The sequence below is a fragment of the Vulpes vulpes genome, chromosome 7 (assembly GCF_048418805.1).
Source record: "Vulpes vulpes isolate BD-2025 chromosome 7, VulVul3, whole genome shotgun sequence".
In the NCBI taxonomy this organism is placed as follows: Eukaryota; Metazoa; Chordata; class Mammalia; order Carnivora; family Canidae; genus Vulpes; species Vulpes vulpes.
Genome location: NC_132786.1, coordinates 51,307,504 through 51,329,388, shown reverse-complemented (window position 1 = coordinate 51,329,388; position 21,885 = coordinate 51,307,504). Strand labels below are relative to the sequence as shown.

At 49.8% G+C, this 21,885-nt stretch overlaps 3 protein-coding genes across 4 annotated transcripts in view; 1 reads left to right on the top strand and 2 right to left on the bottom strand.

The window, feature by feature from the left end:
* Positions 1-5,843, top strand: part of WWC2 (WW and C2 domain containing 2) — a 205,613-nt gene extending 199,770 nt beyond the window's left edge. For both annotated transcript variants that reach the window (XM_026018206.2, XM_026018208.2), the window contains 2 exons: positions 1,346-1,473; positions 2,995-5,843. In XM_026018206.2, the coding sequence (XP_025873991.1) occupies positions 1,346-1,473; positions 2,995-3,061 (195 nt within the window). In that variant the 3' untranslated portion in view covers positions 3,062-5,843. The remainder of the gene's footprint in view (positions 1-1,345; positions 1,474-2,994) is intronic.
* On the bottom strand, positions 5,199-7,617 carry LOC112934739 (claudin-22). Its single transcript, XM_026018209.2, has one exon. The coding sequence runs from the start codon at positions 7,615-7,617 to the stop codon at positions 6,952-6,954; it is 666 nt and encodes a 221-aa protein (XP_025873994.1). The 3' UTR covers positions 5,199-6,951.
* A 1,538-nt stretch (positions 7,618-9,155) lies between these two features.
* On the bottom strand, positions 9,156-9,818 carry LOC112934786 (putative claudin-24). The gene has a single exon (XM_026018295.1). The coding sequence runs from the start codon at positions 9,816-9,818 to the stop codon at positions 9,156-9,158; it is 663 nt and encodes a 220-aa protein (XP_025874080.1).
* Positions 9,819-21,885: the final 12,067 nt, after the last annotated feature.

Below are 21,885 nucleotides of genomic sequence, written 5' to 3'. Positions count from 1 at the left end.
CCTGATGAATGAAATCAAAGGACTAAACAAATGTCCATGTTCATGGATAGGAAGACTTAATATTGTCAAGATGTTAGTTCTTCCCCAGGCACCTGGGGGACTCAGTCGGTTAAGCATCCAATTCTTGATCTCAACTCAGGTCTTGATCTCAGGGTGGTGAGTTTAAGCTCCTCCCTGGGCATAGAGCCTACTTAAAAGAAAAAGGATGTTAGTTCTTCCCAAACTGACCTATACATTTAATGCAATCCCAGTCAAAACCCCAGCAAACTATTTCGTGGATAGAGACAAACTGGTTCCGAAGTTTATACAGAGAGACAAAAGCCACGTGATGGCCAACACGGTATTGAAGGAGACAAAGTTGGAGGACTGACACGACCCTACCCAACATATGAGAAGATGCTGCACATCCTATGTGTTTAGGGAACTGCAAATTTAAACAACCATGAGATACCACCACACATCTACTGGGACGGCCAAACTCCAAAACACTGACACTTCACTGCCACCAAATGCTGGCAAATCCATGGCAGAGCAGGAGCTCTTGTTCATTGCTGGCAGGAATCCCACATAGTACCGCAGTTTTGGAGATGGTGTGGCTTTTTATTATTATTATTCTTTTTTACCCCAACTTTATTGAGATAAAATTGACATAAAAAATTGTCTAAGTTTCAGGTGCAGGCTGACATTTCAAAACTAAATAAACATGCCCTTGACCTTGGGCCCAGGAGTCCTACTCGTTGGTAGTGACCCAGTGGAGTTGGAAAGTCAGGGTCATGGATATTTATGGCATCTTCCTTTATAATTGCCAAAACTTGGGAGCAGCCAAGGTGTCCTTTAGTGGGTGATGGATAAGTAAACTGTGGTACTTGCCAACAGTGGACTAGTACTCAGCGCTAAAAAGAAATGAGCATTCAAGCCATGGAAGCACATGTAAGAACCTTAAATCCATAATTCTAAGTAAAAGAAGCTAACCTGGTGTGTAAATCCTGCTTCAGTAAACTGCTTTTACAATGGGTAAGATAAAAAATTCAGAAAGATGAATAAGAGGTTGAAACATTAGGAGATAGTTCTTGGTCATAGTGCTGGAAGTAGTTTTTCATTTCTGTTCTTAGGTTTTCCAGACGTAATAAGATGATCACACGTTACCTGCACAGTGAGATCTTTGAAATGCAGTGAAATAAACCTGCGACTGCACTACAGCTGCATGAGGGGGGTGCGACTGTCACCCCTGCCGGTGGGAGAACACACCCTCATCGCCGCCCTCCCGGCTAAGTGCCCAGGCTCTGTGTCTTCAGAACTTTCTAATTAGTTCCGTGGGGCTCTGTGTTTTTATTTCTCTTGCCAGGCTGAACAGTCCAAGGAAGAGCAGAAGCAAGGTCTGAATGCGGAGAAGCTGATGAGGCAGGTCTCCAAGGACGTGTGCCGGCTCCGGGAGCAGAGCCGGAAGGTGCCTCGGCAGGTGCAGTCCTTCAGGTGAAGCGCCCCGCCCCGCCCCACTTGGGCTTGACCTCGTGTGGTCTGAGTGATGCTGGAAGTGCGTTAGCGTAGGAGACCCCGAATCCTCTCCTACTGGGGTGATGCTTCCATCTGCTCCTTCCAAGGTCACAGACGCCCCCGGCGGCGCCCTGACCCATTAGCGCCTGGTCCCAAGAACTCAGGGTGCCCCTGCTCTTAGGAGCAGCTGGCACATCTCACTGAGGACGGACAGAGAGGCACAGGATGTCGGGGCTTTTGTTGTCACTCACTGAACAGACACTCCCGGGGCCTTCCTCCTAGGATGCTCCCCGGGGGCCGGGGCGTCTGGGGCGCCCGCCGCTGGCACCTGCTCCACCACCTGTGCGTCCCACCCTGTGCCCTGTGTCCCAATTTGTCACAGGAGCTTCCAAGTCAGGAGTCGGGGTGATGGGCCTTCGGTAACATCATGGTCACACTCCCTTGCCTTTTTTTTTTAAGTGTTGCCTTCATGTCTTATGGAATAGAACAGATTACGAAGGACGCAAACCACAAAGTCAGCTGTTGTTTCAGTTCCCACAATTGTGTCACTCTCCCATTCTTCTCCCTCCTTCCCTTAGTCTTTAGTGCTTTTACACCTAAGCACTTGCTTCTTTTTTTTTTTTTTTCTTTTTTTTTAGCACTTGCTTCTTGACGCAGGGCTACCTCCACCATCTAGATGGACTCCTAGTTTCTCAAAGGAAGGCTGATGCATTATTTTTTTTTTTTGCTTCATTTTTCTTTATCGCTACCAGCACACCTTGCATAACATCACACATCCTCAGTAAATGTGTGTTGATGGGATACTATGTACGATGTGAGGATTTTGCATAAAAGTGGATATATTGCTCCTGTCTTTGGGGACTATACAATCCTAAAACCTTACTTATTATCCATTTATTTCAATACTCTCCTAACCTCTGAAAACCATTCTAGCCAATCTTTCTTGGCTTCTCCCTTCTGGATTGTTTCTTCTTATCCCTGTTCTGGGACGCAGGACAAATCTACCTTTACTGCACTCACGTGCCTCCTTTTCCCCTCATTTGGGGTCAAGGTATCACTCAGCAAGTGGCCCTTACCTTAGCATAGTATTGATATTAAAGAATTTTCCCAGTATAATACACTTTTCTACAAGCTCCCTGAGAAGTTCCCTGGGACTTTGGACATCTTGCATCTTCTAGACGCAAAGTAGATGCAAAGTACCTGGTTTAGAAGCACTCATGACTGACCCCCTGATGGTTGAAAAACTAACGCTGGAAATGCAGGAAGGAGCTGACTGCCTTGGTCTGTAGGTGACTTACCGTAAGCCAGAGCTGCCGTTCTTCTTTATATCCCCCCGTAAAGGGGAAGGACCATCTTGATTGTACGGAGTTCCACCTAAGGAGAACATCTCCTACCCAGGCTCGAGGAGACTGCGCTGGAGTTGTTGGGATTATTTTTAATGGCCACCGAGTATTTTCGACATCACATTCAAGTTGATTTATTTCTCACCCCTAATTCTAGGGAGAAGATTGCCTACTTCACCCGGGCGAAGATAAGCATCCCGTCCCTGCCAGCTGATGATGTATGATTGCACCCCTAAAGAAATTATCCTGTCACCTGTTCACTTCTTAGGGAGGGTACAAGACCGAACATTTGTTTTGTTTTGTTTTGGCGGGGGGTGGGGGGTGGGGGTCATTTTGTAACGTAACTGTCAACTCTTAAAGAGCTTTTGTTTCACATCAGATTTTCAACATGTTAATTTGTAAAGTACCTTGAATGTAATTCTTGTATGTTTAAAGAAGAAAAAAAGATCAGATAACCAAAATGGAATAATCTGGTACACAAATGTCGTCCAGTACATACATATTGCCAGTGGGCTGCGTTTTGTAAAAATGGAATAAAGGCAGCGCCCAGCGTATATCCTGTTGAACCAACTGTTGAGAATTAACTCAGTGTAGCAGAAGGCGATTTTGGCTTTTCCTTCATTGTCTCATGAGCAGACTGTGAGGATGGCAACAGGCCATGTGGTATTTTTGTACCTGGGGGTGGGGGGTAGCTCTTTGAGTTTGAAGTCAAATGGGAGTACAGCTCCAAGTCCCCCTGAAACAAGGTGTTGCACTCACTCCTGTCACCTGTGTTGGAGCCCTTGTTTCCTTAAAACAATTTCCTTTTTGTCCTTTTGTTAGTCAAAAGGAAACAAAATGCTGAGTGAGAATCTCAGAACACAGAGGAGCAGTGCTCCTGGCTACCGTGAAGATGTTGTGATTTGTCACCTTAAGGGTAGGGAGAGGCAAGGAGAAAGCCAGGTACCCTAAACACACTCAGATGGGCTCGCCAGCGAGCACCTGCTGCCTCTAACACAACCTGGATTTGTGTACGTGTTCAAAGGGGAGTTTCCGGCTGTGCTGCTGAGGTTCTGTCCGACGTAGGAGCTGTAGGAGGGTGGCGCCCAGGACAGCCGGTCCCCTAGGGAGAGACAGCGCCAGCCGTGTGGAGGGAAATGCACTCCTTCGGTGAAAGAGGAATCTTGATTGAATCAAAGTTGCCAAAAAAAATTTTTTTTAGACTTTATTAAACAGACTTCTAACATTTACTAGAAATTATTTTGCAGCTCTCATTTTTCGGGGATCCTATCTGTAATTTGTGGTAAGGAGGCCAAGAGAAGAGTGTGCCTGGGGAGATTACTCACTGGAAGTAAAGGCCAAGACGTTTGTTTCTGAAAACAATTCTAGATGAACTAATGGAGAGAGAGAGAAACAGTCAAGTGTCATCCTATGTAGAATTTTAGCCTATCCAACCCAGGCCCGGCTTAAATCCGCAGTGTAGCTCTGCCAGTGTAAAGGCTTTTAAAATAAAAAGTATTTATGCAATTTAAATCATCCTTATCATTCAGTTATAGTGGAAGAGGCAATTTTTGGTTAGCCGTCTTATATAACAAATTAAATCTTTTTTTTTTTTTTTTTAGAAATGCAAAAATCATCTTAAAGGAATGGACCCCTTAGAAAAAAAAAAAGATAAATTCTATTTCTAAGATAGAATCCCTGGCAAGAATTTTTAGTTTCTTGAAAGTAATTATACATATTTTGGAAAGTTCATTTTATCAGAATGCAAATTCAAATTAGGTAATTTCTGAGCCTAGAACTTTAATTGTTTTTTTTCCTCGGCTGTCCCACCACTTCTATCTAAATGTCTTTGAAGCTGTAACCGGAGGTGACACTACTTTGAACAAAACTAAGCCTCGTGAATTGGCTGCACTCAGTTCTTCAGGGCTGCGCGGTTCATCCTATCAGATGACTAAGGAAAACTAGAAAGAGAAGACCATTCACCTTGTCAAGGTCAAATGTGAAAGACAGAGGTTTATTTAATGTAGAGCTAAAATAAATGAAGGTCAGCTGTGTTCAGCGTCTTAGTTTGACCGTGAAAATGTTTATAGAATTATGTGTAGTTGTACCGTACGATTTTATTTTCTTCATTTATTTATTTACGGTCTTATTTATGTTCTGTTTAATATATAGTTCGGTTCTGGCCATTTTAAATGTTTGACATAGAAGAGGCTATATCAGAATATTTACACCTTTATAAGTCTTCATCAGATTAGCTGTTAACTTTTTGTGATACAAAAAGTTCCAGACAAGTATAAAAGAATAAAATCTGTCTCAGGCTGGTAGTTAACAGTTGTGACCGAGATGTTTTTGGTTTTATTTTACAAAATGTGCTCATTTCTAACATGAGAAACGAACTTATTTTAATATAATCCTTCTCCACACTTTAAAAATCAGCAATGGTGTTATGTATTTATAGGCAGCTTTTAACAATTCTATCATATTTGTACTAACCCAGATGATTCACAGTGACAAAACATTTTAATAACTTGATCACAAAACCATATGAACCATATGAATTTTAATATTATAAATACTATTTTTTAAAGGTAGAATCTATTCTGCACAGGGTAAAAAGAATGTAATATTTAGTTCTCAAGTCTGAATTATCAGTATATTATTATAATTTTGTATATCAGAATCTAAGTTACAGGTACAAAAAAAAATATTGCTAGCCAAATGAACAAAGTTTAGCTGAATCTCTGTAGCATGCAAATCAAATTTAAAATCTTTTTTTTTTTTTGCTATTACTTTATATTGTATTAAATATCAAAAGCTCAGGACTGAACTAAATATTTAATCAGGTTAAATTCTGAATATGTTTCTGTTTTAATTTGTCTCGTCTGTAAAAGTATGCAAATACATCACATAGATTAACTTTGGTTTCTGCACTTTTCCTGTGTCTGTGGGTGGAAGAAAGTTCAGTGTTTCTTGTTCTTTGTTTTTTGTTTTTTTTAAAACAAAGATGCATATTGCCTCATAACTTAATTTCAGTGTCCTTTACTGTTCAACTTCCGTGATTGGTGCCAACAAGAGTTTACTTGAGCCAGGTACTGAGCAAATATTAACTCTATCACGAAGGAACTTCTCAAGCCAGCAGTTTGCTGGGAATAGTTCTTGGTTGGGCGATCCGTGTTGCTGATAGAAAAAGCCTGTTTTCATCGTGCAGAGTAAAAGAGGGCGTCTCCAAGGTGAGCTCTGTGGTCCCTGCCCATCCCAGCCTTGTGCTCCCGTGGGGCAGTGATCTCAGGAGCCCCTTACCCTAAGCCCCCCACACCCGCCTCCCCAGGCACCCTGACCCTGACCTGCAGCGCCCCCTGTGGCTGCTCCACAGAGCGGGGGTCGGGTGGGGGGGACAGCCAGGGCTGAGGGCAACAGCAGGCTCCTACCCCAGAGCCCGTGACACCCAGGCCAAAGCACACCTGTGTGGCAGATTTTCCATGAAATCTCCCCAGGCACCAGATTGCCCTCTGCTTCTGCCCTGGGTGAGGGCAGAATGAAGGAATGTGGCTGGCTTTCGGGAAGGCTCCATAGAGGCACTGAGGTCTCCGATTACCAAGGAGACGATGCGGCCCATGTCTCTCACCTCTCAGCTTTCAAAGAACCAGCAACTTTTTAGTATGCTCTAATGTACATTCTCCATAAACATGCAACGACTTCAGTTTCAATACAATAGGTGATTTTACACACTTGAACGCAGTAAATGACTAGCAGTAACATTCCCAATTGCCAAAATGATTCATCTTTATGAATAACACCTTCAAAGATATGTAAGCACTAATATAATGTTTTATTTACCAGTTCTGTGCAATCACTGCATCTATTTTAAAATTGAGAAAACTCATCCCCAGTAATGAGTGTGATTACTATTAAGTCTTGAGTGGTTTTGGACTCAGAAGAGAAGATAAAAGTGTTTTACTGTCTTAAAAGGAAATGATAATTTAAGAAGGCAATAGCCACGGGGTTGGGGTCGGGGGGATGCATTTTAGAAAATTAAAAGCAACAGTGACTAGGTGGCTGTGTAGCAGGAGATCCTACCAAATCCAGAGAGGAGTGAGCGTCTCTTGAAGAGTGGACGGCACTGATGCTTTCTGGCTTAGATTTTCAGGTGGGTTTTGTTCGTCTCCGGGTGCTGACGGTGATCCTGCGTTTCTGCCGCCACGTAGTGGCCCGAAGCGCGGGCAGCCTGGGTGGAGCACGCCGCACAGTTCAGCAGGCCCCCTCCCAGGAGGAGGAAAAAGCCAGCAAACCAGCCCAGAAACAGGGCTTCCCCAAACTCCCACCTGGGCACGATCTCCGGCACCGTCTCATCCCAGAACTCCTGGACCGTCCTGTGGGCCACCCAGGACACCGGGACCAGGGCCGCGACCCCTGCCGCCCAGAGCACGGTCCCTCCCAGGATCAGCAGTCCTTTCTTGAGCCCTCGCCGCGACTCTCCAAGCCTCAAGCAGTCCAGGCCGAGGCCGGCGGCCAGCAGGCCCAGGAGCCCCAGCCCGTTGGACAGGAACATGAGGACCCTGGAGACCCTGAGCTCGGCGGGCAGGGCCAGGAAGGAATCGAAGTCCTTGCACTGCGTGCCCACCTCCTCCTGGGTGACGCAGGCTTGCCAGAGCCCCACGGTCCAGTTCTCCATTTCGTTCAGGTCCAGGTTGAGGTTTTTCCACTGGGGCAGGTAGTTTGTAAGGCAGGACAAGACCCACCCCAGCAAGGACAAGGAGGCCCCCGCCAACTGCACCACGCTTCGGGGCTCCAAGGCCATCATCCCCCAGCCCCGCACCGGAGCCAGAACCCAGCTCCTGCCCTGGGGCGGCCGCGTGGAGTGGGACACCCCAACGCTGTCACTGCGGAGCTCGGCAAGGCGGCTTCATTGTATGTCGAGGACTCTTGCCAGAGTGGCTATTGTTTGAGTCCGTGTTGACACGGGGCTTCAGAAGAGGACAGGGAACTAAGCCTGCCAACCAGCAACGCCAAGGTGTGGCCAGCGCCCGGCGTCGGGGCAGTTGTCTGGGAAATCACATCAGGCAGGACTCATCCTCCTTCTGTCATTAATACGCAAGTGGCTTTCCCGGGGCTCCCGAGCTTTCTAAGGAGTCCAAGAATCGAGTCTACATGCAGGGTGTCCCTGGGCAGTTCTGGTTCGGCTCCTCCCACTCTGCAAGTCTTCCTGACTGCACCTGTCACATTGCCATCTCTTAATCACTCTCCTGTTTCAGCACGCGTGTCGCGGGAATAGTGAATGTGGTCACTTTTTAGAAGCAGGTTCAAGAAAAAAATCCGTCTTAACCAAATAAATCGATCAGAAATCTCCTCTAGACCTTAAACCAGGTGTTTTTTTTTTAAGACCTTCAAGCAGTCTACACCGCATAACACATGAAACCATCCTGGGCCCTAAATATCAAGTCCACTCGCCTACGTGCCTTCCTGTCCAATTCATGCACGTGTGCACGCACATTTTTTTTTTCTTTGCTTAAATGTGCTTTCTGGGTTGCAGGAAAAGTTAAGCAATAGGACTTTGTAGGTCAGAATCAACATCTTGGTCGGTACACCCCTAAAGCAAATCTCCCCATGCTGATCCTCTTTAATTGAACAAAGGAAAGTTTTTATCAGGGCATGTGAACTGTCAATATCCAGATATCTAGCGCAAAATATTTTTGGAATCGTTTGTCTTTTTTAGATTTGAGGCTTTTGAAGGAAGAGACAAGAGAGGAGACTGGCCAGTATTCTGAGTCTGAGAGTGCTATAAAGTACTGAAAACCATCAGCCCTATAAAACTCTGTCACACGGGGGGCCTGCTAATGTCCTACAAACAAACCACCTCTGTTCAAAGGAGACCAAAGCCATTGTTGGGGCAATAACACTTGGGGATAAGCTGAACATGTGCTGTCGCTAATGCAGGGTGTTCAAAGGATTTGAGATGGGTTTTTCCTTTAGAAAATAGAAACTAGATATTATTATTTCCAGCCACCAACAAAAACAAAAGAGTTTCTAATACAAAATTAACACATTAAAACTTAATACTGATTACAATGGACCATCACCACCTTTTGACTTAAATAACCAGATCAATGAACTTATTTTTTGCTCATACCTATGTAATGCTTACCATGATCATTTTCTTTTACATATAAGACTCGCCTCTTTCTTACTTCTCCAGATTTGGGGAGAGGGGGCAGGGGGGATCTAGAATAGAAAAGCAGTTATTTAATGAGAACACATGAGCTGCACAGATTGAGTGACATAACAAAGACTCCACATCATAGTGGATGTGAAAAGATGCACCTCTCTGGTCCTGTCAGAGTCTCACACTCTCGGGTCTGCGGTCCCATTTTCCAGGTACGGGCACTGTGTTAGCGTTTCTGCCCCTGTGTAGTGGCCCGAAGCGCGGGCAGCCTGGGTGGAGCACGCCGCACAGTTCAGCAGGCCCCCTCCCAGGAGGAGGAAAAAGCCAGCAAACCAGCCCAGAAACAGGGCTTCCCCAAACTCCCACCTGGGCACGATCTCCGGCACCGTCTCATCCCAGAACTCCTGGACCGTCCTGTGGGCCACCCAGGACACCGGGACCAGGGCCGCGACCCCTGCCGCCCAGAGCACGGTCCCTCCCAGGATCAGCAGTCCTTTCTTGAGCCCTCGCCGCGACTCTCCAAGCCTCAAGCAGTCCAGGCCGAGGCCGGCGGCCAGCAGGCCCAGGAGCCCCAGCCCGTTGGACAGGAACATGAGGACCCTGGAGACCCTGAGCTCGGCGGGCAGGGCCAGGAAGGAATCGAAGTCCTTGCACTGCGTGCCCACCTCCTCCTGGGTGACGCAGGCTTGCCAGAGCCCCACGGTCCAGTTCTCCATTTCGTTCAGGTCCAGGTTGAGGTTTTTCCAATGTGGCAAATAAGTTGTAATAATGGCTAAAACCCATCCCAGCAAAGATAATAAAAGTCCGGCGAATTGCATTGCTACTCTAAAGACTAAAGCCATCGCAACAGACCTCACAACTTCGGCCACCCCTATAGGAGCCACCGTCTGCCGTGGCTGACAGTAGTGTGATGATCTTGGTCCTATGCTGCCTGGGATATAAGCTTTGGCCATTAACTCTTTGGAAACTCTGAAATGCGTTTTTGTTCTCGAATATAATGTTTCATGTAAAGGATGGAGGACCCTGTTAAAACTATGAGTTAGGCTTTCCGATAAGGATTTGATCTGTTACCTTCCAATTTGCTTGGTAAAATTATATCCCCAATACTTGATGATTATAAGTCTAAGGATGAACAAAGAGGGCTCTATGACCCCTCACCCTAAAATACAACAGAAATCTTTGTGCTTCAATATGGATTAATTAGATTTTAAGTGGTGATAAAAGGCCAGCTCTTTCTGCAACAGGACTTCATTGTAGTAGCTGAATCTGAGATTTCAGGGATGCAAAACAAGACCTTGTAAAGAAAGGTAGACTGTTTCCCTATAATCTTTATTCTTCTTGGACTTCCTTAACCTACACAAGAGCCTGGCCCGCGTTCTTGAGTGTCACAGGCGCTCAGTGGGGACTTGGCAGGAAAGTTTCCTCAGATTCCTTTGAAAGGTGGAGGCTGGTTCACTGGGTTCATTAAAATGAAAAGACCCAAGACTGATGCCCAGAGGTGCTAAGTGAGAAGGGGAAAATCCTGGGAAGCCCTGGATTTCATTCTAAGATTTCCTCCATCCTCGTTAAGGACTTGGGTAAAGCATGATTTCTTGTGTCTGAGAGGCAATTTTTTTTTTTTTTTTTTTTTTGTCCAGATTTGAACTGTCCTCGCTGTGGTGTAAGCCACATAGACAAAGCAACCCCAGGCAGGAAGATTCCTGGCAGGTTCAAGACAAAGGTTTGGGTGTGGAAACAAGAGCCACAAGGGAGCTGACCTTTGAGGCGCCATCTTGTTTGTTCTTTTGATTTAGGCCACACCTTGAGAGCATACTTCTGCGGAACGTGACCCCTCAGAGAATACAGGGCCTCTGAGCTGGGATAAGAAGCCACATGCTCCAGAGTCCCAGAGCTGTGCCAGGCCCCACACACCCAACCCCACTCTGCACGGGGCCCCGGGCCTCCTGCGCTTGCCACCAGAAGGCGGGCTCTCACAGTCTTGTGGGGGACAGGACGTGCAGGTTCCTCAAGGGGACCCACTGCCCTGGAAGATTCTAAGCTGCTGAAACAGAACCACTGCCCATCACACCCCAGCAGTTGAGTCTAGTGCAGGATCAGAGAAGAGCTTTTATGATGTTGCCTGATAGGAGATGGGAGAAAAACGGAACCCCGATCCTGATGGATCCAAAGTAAGTAAGAGTCATTAGGTGAATGGTGGTGAATCAGCATTTTCTGGCATTTTAGGTTAAAAAGGAAGAGGAGTTCTTAACTTTCATAAATTTTCAGAATCCCTTAGGTATATCACTGTCCTCAGAGTGCTAAAATAAGAGGTGGTTCCAGTTTGTGTAAAGACCTAAGAGTCCAGAAAGGGCTAGTGATTTGTCCAGGGCCTTCTCACCAGGAGCTGGGATAATGGTGAGCTAGAAGTCTCCTTCCAGGAGGCAGCCAGGACACAGAAAGCTCTTGAGAGCAATCATCAGCAGTCACGAGGAGATGATTCTTGATATCACATGAAGCTTTTTTTTTTTTTTAATGGAATGGAATAGACTGCCCTGTGGCAGTGATCTCTCCTTCCCAAAAGTGTTTGGGGATAATTTCTAGGTGCTTGGGTGGCTCAGTTGGTTGGGTGTCTGCCTTCAGCTTGGGTCATGATCCTAGAGACCATGGGATCAAGCCCCATGTCAAACTCCCTGCTCAATGGGAGTCTGCTTCTCTCTCTCTCTCTCTCTCTCTCTCTCTCTCTCTCTCAAATAAATAGCTTTTAAAAAAAATGTTAAAAATAAAATAAGGATTATTCTCGGGGCACCTGGCTGGCTCACTCAGAACATGCAGCTCTTGATCTCAGGGTTGTGAGTTCAACCCCACGTTGGGTGTAGAGATTACATAAATAAATAAATATACAAATAAATATTTTTTAAGAAAGGCTAATTCTCACCTGTCAGGGCGACCATGGGGGAGGTTTCTGCCACAGTGGGGGTCAGGCCCAGATAATTTCTACGTGCTCCCTCAACTCATTTATTCTTTCAGCATTTAGAAAAATATTTTTGAGCACCTCCCACTGGCCAGACTTGAGTGCTAAAGACAAGACCAGGATGGTTGCAGGCCCTGCCCCTGCCTCTGTCCCTGTGGCTCACACTCCAGTAAGAAGAGGCCACCAGGAAACAAGATAATTTAAAGAACTGCAAGGAGCGGGGGTATAAGTTCCAGAGCTGAGGAAACCCCAGCGCAGCATCCCTGGGCCTGGACAGTGTGAAGCCCCACCCCCACCTTGGGGAGGCCCCAACTCCCTGTGTCAGTGCCAGTGTGGGGGGGATTAGCTCCCAGCCCGTCACTCTCAGGGTGGGGGTGCAGATCACGGTGAAATTCAGAAAACAAGTATTCCCACCACACTGTTCAGTGTATGAAGGACTATGTTATCTCGGTCTCTGGAACATTCATCTAAAAACAAAAGCCCGGGGCACCTTGGTGGCTCAGTGGTTGAGCGTCTGCCTTCGGCTCAGGACATGATCCTGGGGTCCCGGGATCGAGTCCCACATTGGGCTCCCCACAGGGAGCCTGCTTCTCTCTCTGCCTGTGTCTCTGCCTTTCTCTCTGTGTCCCTCATGAATGAATAAATAAAATCTTAAAAAAGCAAAACAAAAACCCCAGTTTACTGAGAGCCACACATCTTGGGAAAGCTCTCAGGAACAGAGGCTCCACGTCTCCTCCATCTCTCTGTAGTGGAGTAGCATGGTTCTGGAAGAACTTGGGACTGGAGGTACTTTTGTGGCCATTTTTGGAAGACAAATCTGTCACAAAAAATAAATCCGATTGACCCATTAACGTAGCTCTTGAGCACATCTAGATTATAGGAGATACATGGCAAGCATTGCATATAGAGGATGCCCTTTCTCTCCTCAGTTTTATGGTCGTTGTTGTTTTTTTTTTTTATCTATTCATTTGAGACAGAGAGAGACAGGGAGCCCAAGAAGGGGGAGAGGCAGAGTGAAAGGGAGAAACAGACTCCCAGTGAGCTGAGAGCGGACGTGGGGCTTGATCTCATGACCCCAGGACCATGACCCAAGCCAAAGGCAGACACACAACCATCTCAGCCACCTAGGCGCCCCCAATTGTATGTTTTTATGCTCAAGATTAAGTCTGTGGTCATCACCAAACCATCTGGGCTGTTGAAACTTGACAGGTGCCACCCATGCTGTGCCAGGTTCCCCTCTGGTGCTTGCCCTGTCCTTCCTACTGGCCCCAGGGCTGCCATCGGACAAAGGAGTCCCTGCAAGGGCTCACTGAGCCAGCCTCACGTGTTCAGATCCCTTCTCCGTGGCAGGCACCGTGTGAGAGTCAGGGGTGCAAAGATCTGTCCTCAAGCAAGACCAGCCTGAAGAAAAACACGGTGTGCTAAACACCCTAAGAGAGACCACACTGGGGAAGGGACGGCTGCTTTGGGGGGCGGGGGGGGAGACAGGCAAAGGTGTTTGGAGGTTGCTCCTGAGAGTTGATCGGTGGTGCATGGCAGGAGAGGGAGGGAGCCCCTAAAAGGTGAGGCTGGGTCTTGGGGCACACTTATGCAAGCTAAATCCTTTAGATTTGAGAATATAGATAATTAAGAGCCTCGGAAGGATTATAAGCAAGGCTGTGCCATGACCACCCCCTCTCAGCAAGCATTTGCTTAAGGGGAGAATCAGCACTTCTAACAGGTGCCCAGACGTCCCCGTCATTTTGACATAAGAGCCAAGACAAAGGGGTTCCTCCTGCCAAACACAATTTTTGTAATCAAAAGAAAACCTATAACTTATTTGTTTTTTTTTTTAAAAAAATACTCCCTATCCTGCTATATAGAGATTCTCACTATTAAGAGTGTGAGCTCACCGATAAAGACAAGACACCCTGTTGTCTTCACAGCCCCCAGAGCACAGCGCCAAGTGCTCAACAAATATTTGTTTAATAAATGAATGAGGCGGGTCCTTCGAAATGATAACAAACGTCAACACGGAATGCCACCACTGTGACAAATGCCCGTCCCACTGCCAGTCACCTTTTGTAATGCTGATGACACAGCCCATCCTGGTTTATCTGAGCATGACCGGCAAGAGAAAACGCTGCCCACACATCCTCAGTTAGCAAACAAGAGTGTCCTATTCCGGAAGGGCGTCAAGGTGGACATAGTCTGGGTTTGGGAAAATGACAGAAGGGCCGGAGGTGCACCCAGAGGTTCGCTGGGTCCTGAAGATAGATGGAGGCCTTCCCTTCCCCTCATCTTCATTATTTTTATTTTTCTAAATTTTCTACAAACTGTACAGGATTCTCAAAAGAAGAAAAAGAAATGTGATAAATTGGGGGCGGAGGGGAGCTCTGCTGGGGCTAAGCCTTTTGTCTTTTGTCAGGTTGTAAGACTAGGTAACCATCATCAAGGGCCTCCTACTTGCCAGGTACTGTTCTGAGGGCTTGAACTCATGTTAGCTCATCCCATCCCCGCCACCTCCGAATGCAGGAGCGCTAGCAGCAGACCCATTTTGTAGGTGACGGAACTAAAGCCTCAGAGACAAGTACCCTGCCCTCGGTCAGAAGGTCCTTTATAGAGCTATGGATTCAGGTACCTCAATTTTTTTTTCCCAGAGCACACAGGGAGGCTGGGGCTGGGTTCCCGAGTCTACACTTCGCAGTGTTGATCCAAGGAGGCCAGGGGCTTATTCCAGCTTGATTTTGGGGTTCTGTCCCCAGCCATGTGCCAGTAAACATTTAGTAGTGGCTCTTGGGTGGTGGGACCCCTGGTTTATAGCCTTCTGCCCATTTCTGTGGTGTAAATACTCTTTCTGTGACCAGTCCCAGGCTACAGATGTGAAGTCAAGGAAGGTGTAGTTGGGAAGAGATGTGCTGTAGCGCACCATGATACAGTAGTGTTACCACATAGACATAATAGGCGTAAACAACCTCAACAGTGTAGGTAATGACTGAATCAAAATCATTAGGAAATGAAAATTCTAAGAATAAATATTTTGTTTCTAATATAATTGAATTGTAAGTTTATATAATTTGACTTTTTAAAAGATTTTATTTATTCATGAGAGACACAGAGAGAGGGGTAGAGACACAGGCAGAGGGAGAAGCAGGCTCCATGCCAGGAGCCCGATGTGGGACTCCATCCCAAGACCTCAGGATCACGACCCGGGCCAAAAGCAGATGCTCAACCACTGAGCCACCCAGGTGCCCCCATATAATTCAATTTTAATCAAAGCCATGCTTAACAACCCAGTCCCAGAATGCCTGAAAAATTAACATGCGGCTCATTCGAGAATGAGGCAGCTGCGGCCCATCACTGGGGCCAGCCCAGACATCACAGGTCAGAACCTCCCGAGGGAGCTGGGGTTGCAGCATTCTGCAGGCTAACCATCTCCCGCAGGAATCCTCAAACATTCTGATGCTTACCATTGGAGAACCAAGACCCAGGGCTTTGCAGCCAGGAACTCAGGCCTGGGACCCTTCAAAATCGTTGGTTGAGTGCACTACCCCCATACCCCGAAGCTCAGTCCAGGGGCTACGTACAAGGTGGAAAGGCGGTTGGTCTGGTCCAGACTTCGCCAACCCTCTTCCTTCCCCACCTACCTCTTGATTATTGCTGTTCTGCTCAAGGTGACTTGCCCCTTATGCCTTTCTGTTCCAATCTCCCAAACACCACCAGCTCTGTGACTCTCGGGCCTCCAGACATTTAAGACATCAATGGTTTAAAAAAAAAAAAAAAGTGTTAAAATTCAGAGAACTTATCAATGACTTGATTTGATTGGTTTGATTTATAGGTGCCAGGCAGTCTATTAGTTGAGTGTCCCTGAAAATTTTACCAAACAATTTTGGGAAGAGGGAAAAGGAAAAAGATCTAGTCCTTGCCTATTGGAATAAAAAAAGGGGGAGCAGGAAGGAAAATGTCAGAAACAGTAAAGAAAAATATTTCTGGGACGCCCGGGTGGCTCAGCGGTTGAACATCTGCCTTTGGCTCAGGTCGTGAGCCCAGGGTTCTGGAATCAAGCCCCACATGGGGCTCCCTGCTCGGTGGGGAGCCTGCTTCTCCCTCTCCCTCTGCCCCTCCACCCCTCCCCTTGTGCTCACACTTTCTCTCTCAAATACGTAAATAAAATCTTTAAAAAAAGAAAAATATTTCTCTATGTCTAACATAAACAATTACTAATTAAACTAATTACTGCTCTGCAAGCTCAAGCACGTGCACCAGGGCCTTTAAACCCACAGCAGGCGGCTCCTCTGATCTCTGGGGAGCCCGCACCAGGAAGTGATTGCCAAGGGCCTGACATGGCCTGTTCAGGACACTCTGGGGGTGAACGGACAGAAGCGGGTGGCAAGGGCACATTCCTAGGGGACAGATCTGAGAGGAGGTGGGGACCCTTCCCAGAGACCTCACCGTTGCTGCCCTGCAGCTCCCAGGCCAGAGTCCGGATGTACATAGACCCCAGGACGCAACCACACACATACTCACTCTGATCTGTGGGCAGCTCCGGGTGCCCTGGGTCGGTTCCAGGCGATGGCATTTGGGAGAGGACGTAGGGGGAGCCTAGGCCCTGCTAACTGACCCCCGCCTGTGCTGGCGGACTTCCAGCAGCAGGTTTGAAAGCCCCTTCTCGTCGCTGGGCGTCTGGGGGCAGAGTGTTTCTGAAAACCCAGTTATCTGCTGTTTCTGCTTCCAAAGCCCCAGCTGAGATTTTGTTCCAAAGCTTAAAAGGACTCACACTTGAAAAACAACGAGCGATCTCCATTCTGGGGAGTGAAGGGAGCATCCTGTCTTGCAGCACCCCAGAGGACCGAAAGGGAATAAAGGGTCACCCTAATAGCCAGATTTATTGACCACTTACTGCTTGCCAGGCACTCAGAAAAGGACCGGATGTGTTATCTTCCTTATCCTCGCAAGAACTCCGCGATGTGGCCACTCTTATTACCTCCATTTAGCAGATAAGGAATCTGAGGCCTAAATAAGCCAATTAGCCTCCCAGACGTAGAGCAGAGGTGGAAGCCCCAACCCATCTAACACCAAAGCCCTGGCCTTACTCACTTAATACCGTAAAAAGCCATCTTTGCCCAGGGTCATGACAGCCTCTCCGGTTTTGTCCGGAAGCTTTGCAGGCTACCAGCACCCACGGAGCCCCGTGCCTCGTCCTGGAACCAGGGGCAGGCTACGAGGGCACCCCCGCCAAGGGGACCCCACCGATGGCCTGGAAGCCGATGCCCGCAGCAGGTTAGGGCTGGAACTTAGAAACTGCAGCAGCAGAGGGGCCTGGGCCTGGGGGTGGGGGCATGGGCCTGTCCGGGCCAGGGTCACCGTCTCCACCCACTACACAAATAGAAATGAAAAGCCGTCTATCTCAGGGTTAACTGGGCTCTCCTTGCCAGTCCCCCCTGGAGCAATCCAGCCTCCCCATCCCGACGGCTAAGTTCCAGGTAACAGGTGCGACGGCCTCGGCCCTACTCTCGCACAGCCGAGTGTCTGGGGGCTCCGGGGCAGCCGATGCCTCAGACACCATGGGGCCTCGTTTCCCAGCAGGGCTGAGGCCTGAGGAGCCCACGCACCTGCTTGGGGCCAGGGGCGAGGGGAGACCTGGCTTCTGCTCCGCGCTCCCCGCTGCTGGGTCCCAGTGGGAGTCCACGCCCCAGGCATTCCCCAACACTCGGAGGACTTGGCCTTTCTCAGGGAGAGAGACCGAATCCCTAATGAATGTGACCCAGCACCTGCCAAGGATGGAAACAACTGTGCTAGGAGTGGGGGAGGGGCGGGCGGGCTGGGGGCGGGGGCGTGACCCCAGGTAGGGGGGACAGGAGCAAAGGCAGGGCTGTGGTGGTGCCCGGTCTGGGACCCGCTTGACGAGCGGCCTGAGGGAGGATGAGGTACACGGGAGGTGACACTAGAAATGATGGGAGGTGACACTAGAAGAACGAGCCAGAGTCACGGTCATTCAGTCATTCAACGAATATTTATTGAGCAGCTACGATGGGTGACACACTGGGCTTGGCCCTGGTTAAGAAATGCACGGTCTGGGGGTGCCTGGGTGGCTCAGTCAGTTAAGTATCCGACCTTGATCTCAGTTTGGGTCTTGACCTCGAGGTCACGAGTTCAAGCCCTGCGTTGGGCTCCACGCTGGGCTCTGCTCCGGGTGTGAGGCTACTTTAAAAAGAGAGAGAAAGAGAGAGGGAGACAGAAGTGCACTGGCTTGCCTTTCGGGTGGGGACGGAGACGGTACACGGTGGAACAGTGAGCGCCAAACGGCCGAGAGTTGCAGAGGCACGGAGGGTGGTCGCAGTCACACAGGGTGTCGCGGAGGGTGGTCGCAGAGGCATGGAGGGTGGTCACAGTCACACAGGGTGGTCACAGTCACGCAGGGTGTCACAGTCATGGAGGGTGGTTGCAGTCACGGAGGGTGTTGCGGTCACAGAGGGTGTTGCGGTCACAGAGGGTGTCACAGTCACGCAGGGTGGTCACGGTCACGGAGGGTGTCACAGTCACGCAGAGTGGTCACAGTCACGGAGGGTGGTCATAGTCACGGAGGGTGGTTGCAGTCACGGAGGGTGGTCGCAGTCACGGAGGGTGGTCACGGGTCACGGAGGGTGTCACAGTCATGCAGAGTGGTCACAGTCACACAGGGTGGTCGCAGTCACGCAGGGTGTCACGGTCACGCAGGGTGTCACGGTCACGCAGGGTGGTCGCGGTCACACAGGGTGGTCTTACTGATGAGAGGCAAGTGGAGCCCTGGGGGCTGGGTCCTGGCAGAGGGAAGGGGAGCTGCGTGGGGCCCGCTGGGCGCAGAACAGGAGACCTGGGGAAGGCGAGGCGGGGCGGGGGTGCAGGCGAGCCCCTGGTGTCGCCGCCGGAGCCCTGGGGGCCGGTGCGCGGTGTGCGGGCTACTTCGGCCCGGGGCGCGGGCGCGGGTGCGGGGGGCCAGGAGCGCCGGGGCCACGGAGCCGGACGGGAGAACGGGGGGCCTCGGGCAGCGAGTGAGCGCGAGCAGCCAGGGGTGGCAGCCGGCGAGCACCCCGGGGCCCAGCATCCTGGCCGAGGCTCCGTGTGGCCGGGGGCACGACGTCCTGAAGTGGGCGAGACCTCGTTACAAGATTCGTGTGTCCTTGGGGTTCCCGGTCCGGGTGCCCCGAGGAACAAAGGGGTAAAGGAAACGCAGAGGGGTGGGCAGCCGCTGAGTCTGTTGGAGCAAGAGTGCGAAGCCCCCCGGGGGGAGAGGGGGACCCGAGTGGGCTGCCCCCGAGGCTCTAAGTTTAGGGGTTTCTATGAGCTCTTTCGCAGAACTTTACTGAGCACCCCGCGTGTGCCGAGTCCTGCCCATCGGGGCTTTGCTTACATCTCTGTCCACCCATCAGGCTGACATCCTGGTGCTGGTGGCCTTTGTTTTTTTTTTCCCTGACATCTGGGGGCTTAGGTCTAACTGCCCTTATCCGTGATCCTGGCAAATGCTTTCGGGGTTAATTGCCTTATTTGAGGACATTTTGCAGAGGTCATTCCTGCAAAGGCTGCAAAGCAGAATGTCGGCGCGGTCCTGTGTCAGCTGCGGGACAGGGCGTCGTGTCACTGCCGTCTGCTTCAGCTGTCCCGACTCCTTAGCTTCTTGGTGGGGACCCCAGCCCCGACTACCTAACTGTCCCAGTAACTCCTACCGCCCTGGGGAGAAGAAAGGAGGGAGAAGAATCAGGAGCTCTTGTCCGATATTCGGAGTGCTATTTGTCACCCTCACAGGGATGCCACGCGTGTGGCTGGACCAATGCCTCAGGTGCTCAGAGATCTGGGCTGGGGACCGACACTGGGGGGTCTTTGGCCTTCTGATGGGATTTGACAGCATGGCCGGGACGCCATCCCTGAGGGATTATGACGGAAGAGAAGGGGGCTCACGGCGAAGCTCTGAGCAACACCAGCCTCTCGGAGAGGGTGCAGGACCATGAGGTGGTGCAGGTGCCTGGGAGGGAAGCACCAGGGCATAAGCAGATGTGGAGTGAGGACCTGGGACAGGAGGACATCCCAAGACCAGTGGCCTGACCAACTCACCTGACGCCCCTGAGCAGCAGAGAAGACTCCTCTGGGTGACAAGGGCCTGACCCTATATTTCATGTGAAGGCACGTTTGCACTTTGTCCTCCAAGGAAGGACAAAAACTTTAAAAAGACTCTGACAACAAGCTAAAGAGACGGGTTAGAAGATTCTTCGGTAGTAAAGGTAACACCACAGGGGCCTAATCGAGGGTAAGAGCAGTGAAAATGAACGGGCAAGAAGAGACAGTCAAGGTCCCTGGAGTCGCTAGACCCTGGTGACCTATAGCGTGGAGACAAAGAGCTTTCAGCATTCATACATGGACTGTGACATCCTTTTTTAAAAGATTTTTATTTATTTTATTCATGAGAGACAGAGAGAGAGAGAGAGAGAGAGAGAGGCAGAGACACAGGCAGAGGGAGAAGCAGGCTCCACGCAGGGAGCCTGATGTGGGACTCGATCCTGGAACTCCAGGATCACACTCTGGGCCGAAGGCAGGCGCTAAACCGCGGAGCCACCCAGGGATCCTGACTGTGACATCCTCAAGCAAGACGGGAGCTGGCGGGGTAGGTGGCACAGGCGGGAGGGTGGCCCCGGGCAGAACAGAGTCACTGTGACTGTGGTATGTCCCTGCGGCTTGACGGGTTTCGGGCCCAGCGGAGAAGCGGTGGCTGCAGGAGTGGAGAAGCGGTGGCTGCAGGGGGAGTTTCGACACAGGCCAGTGAATAACCGTTGAAGCCCAGGCTGGGATGAGCTTCCTCGCAGAAAGGAGGCAAAGCAAGAAAAGCAGAGGCTCACTGAGCAGGAAGGCTGTGGAGGGGTGGAGGTGGAGGCAGACCCCGGACTCCTCAAGCCTTTGGTAGATTATAGGATCGCTGGGGTTGCCATCATTCGGGGATCTACTTACAGCCTTTCTTGTGCCCTGGCTGACTTTGGAGAACCCGGGTGTAGACTCCACTGCCAACTTCCTGGGCTCGCTCGTGGAGGTTGGGGACCCCACATGATCCGCATTCCCCACCCTTAGAGAGCTCTGGACTCTGTGGACAGAGGAGGCTGCGGTCCTGTGTTCCACAATGACATTCTTTATTCTTCTGTTAGATTTTTATTTATTTATTTAACAGAATGAGAGAGAGGGGGAGTAGCCGAGGCAGAGGGAGAAGCAGGCTCCCCGCCGAGCAGGGAGCCCGATCTGGGGCTCGATCCCAGGACCCTGAGATCATGACCTGAGCTGAAGGCAGACGCCCAACCAACTGAGCCCCCCAGGCCCCTCCCCGAAGGACTTTAAAGGAAATATCAGCCTAAGGACTCACATTAGCCTTAGCTCTGAGTCACAAAATGAGGGATTTCTGGGAATAGAGTATAAAATCTGAATTTGCATCATTGCTAGGTCAAGTTTGCCTGAGGGCAACGCGGTGGGGAGCACCAGTTACACAGAAAGCTGCAGAATCACCCTTCCCTGGAGCTGGGCAGCCAGTGAGCTGTCAATTATGTTCCCTCTCTTTAAACAACAACAACAACAACAACAACAACAACAGCAACAAAACAGGCTGTAGAAAACGTAAGAGGGTTGGGGCCCGGGTGGAGGGTGGCGTGGTACCTCGTCCTCAGGGAGCCTGGAGTCTGATCCATCTTGGCTGGAAATACGAGTTCAAGGCCCAGGCGAAACCCTATGGACAAGCGGTCAAATGAGTTAAGTACCTACAAGCAATCCGGGCCTGGCTTTAAGCTTCTGGAAACTGTGATCCCCAGCCTGGCAGGGTCACTACACTCAGATGCTCACCAGGAAGAGGCCGGACATTGCCACCACAAGGTGGGCTCCTCCTGGGGCAGAGGAGGAGACAGGCCCTCCTCAGGGTAGGGGGGCCTTGGGGACCTGGCTTTGGGAGAGCTCTGCTTCAATCATGCCTGAAC

What these genes read in the sequence shown, in the direction of transcription:
- LOC112934786 (XM_026018295.1), bottom strand. Translation starts at nt 9,818, where the DNA reads ATGGCTTTAGTCTTTAGAGTAGCAATGCAATTCGCCGGACTTTTATTA.
- LOC112934739 (XM_026018209.2), bottom strand. Translation starts at nt 7,617, where the DNA reads ATGATGGCCTTGGAGCCCCGAAGCGTGGTGCAGTTGGCGGGGGCCTCC.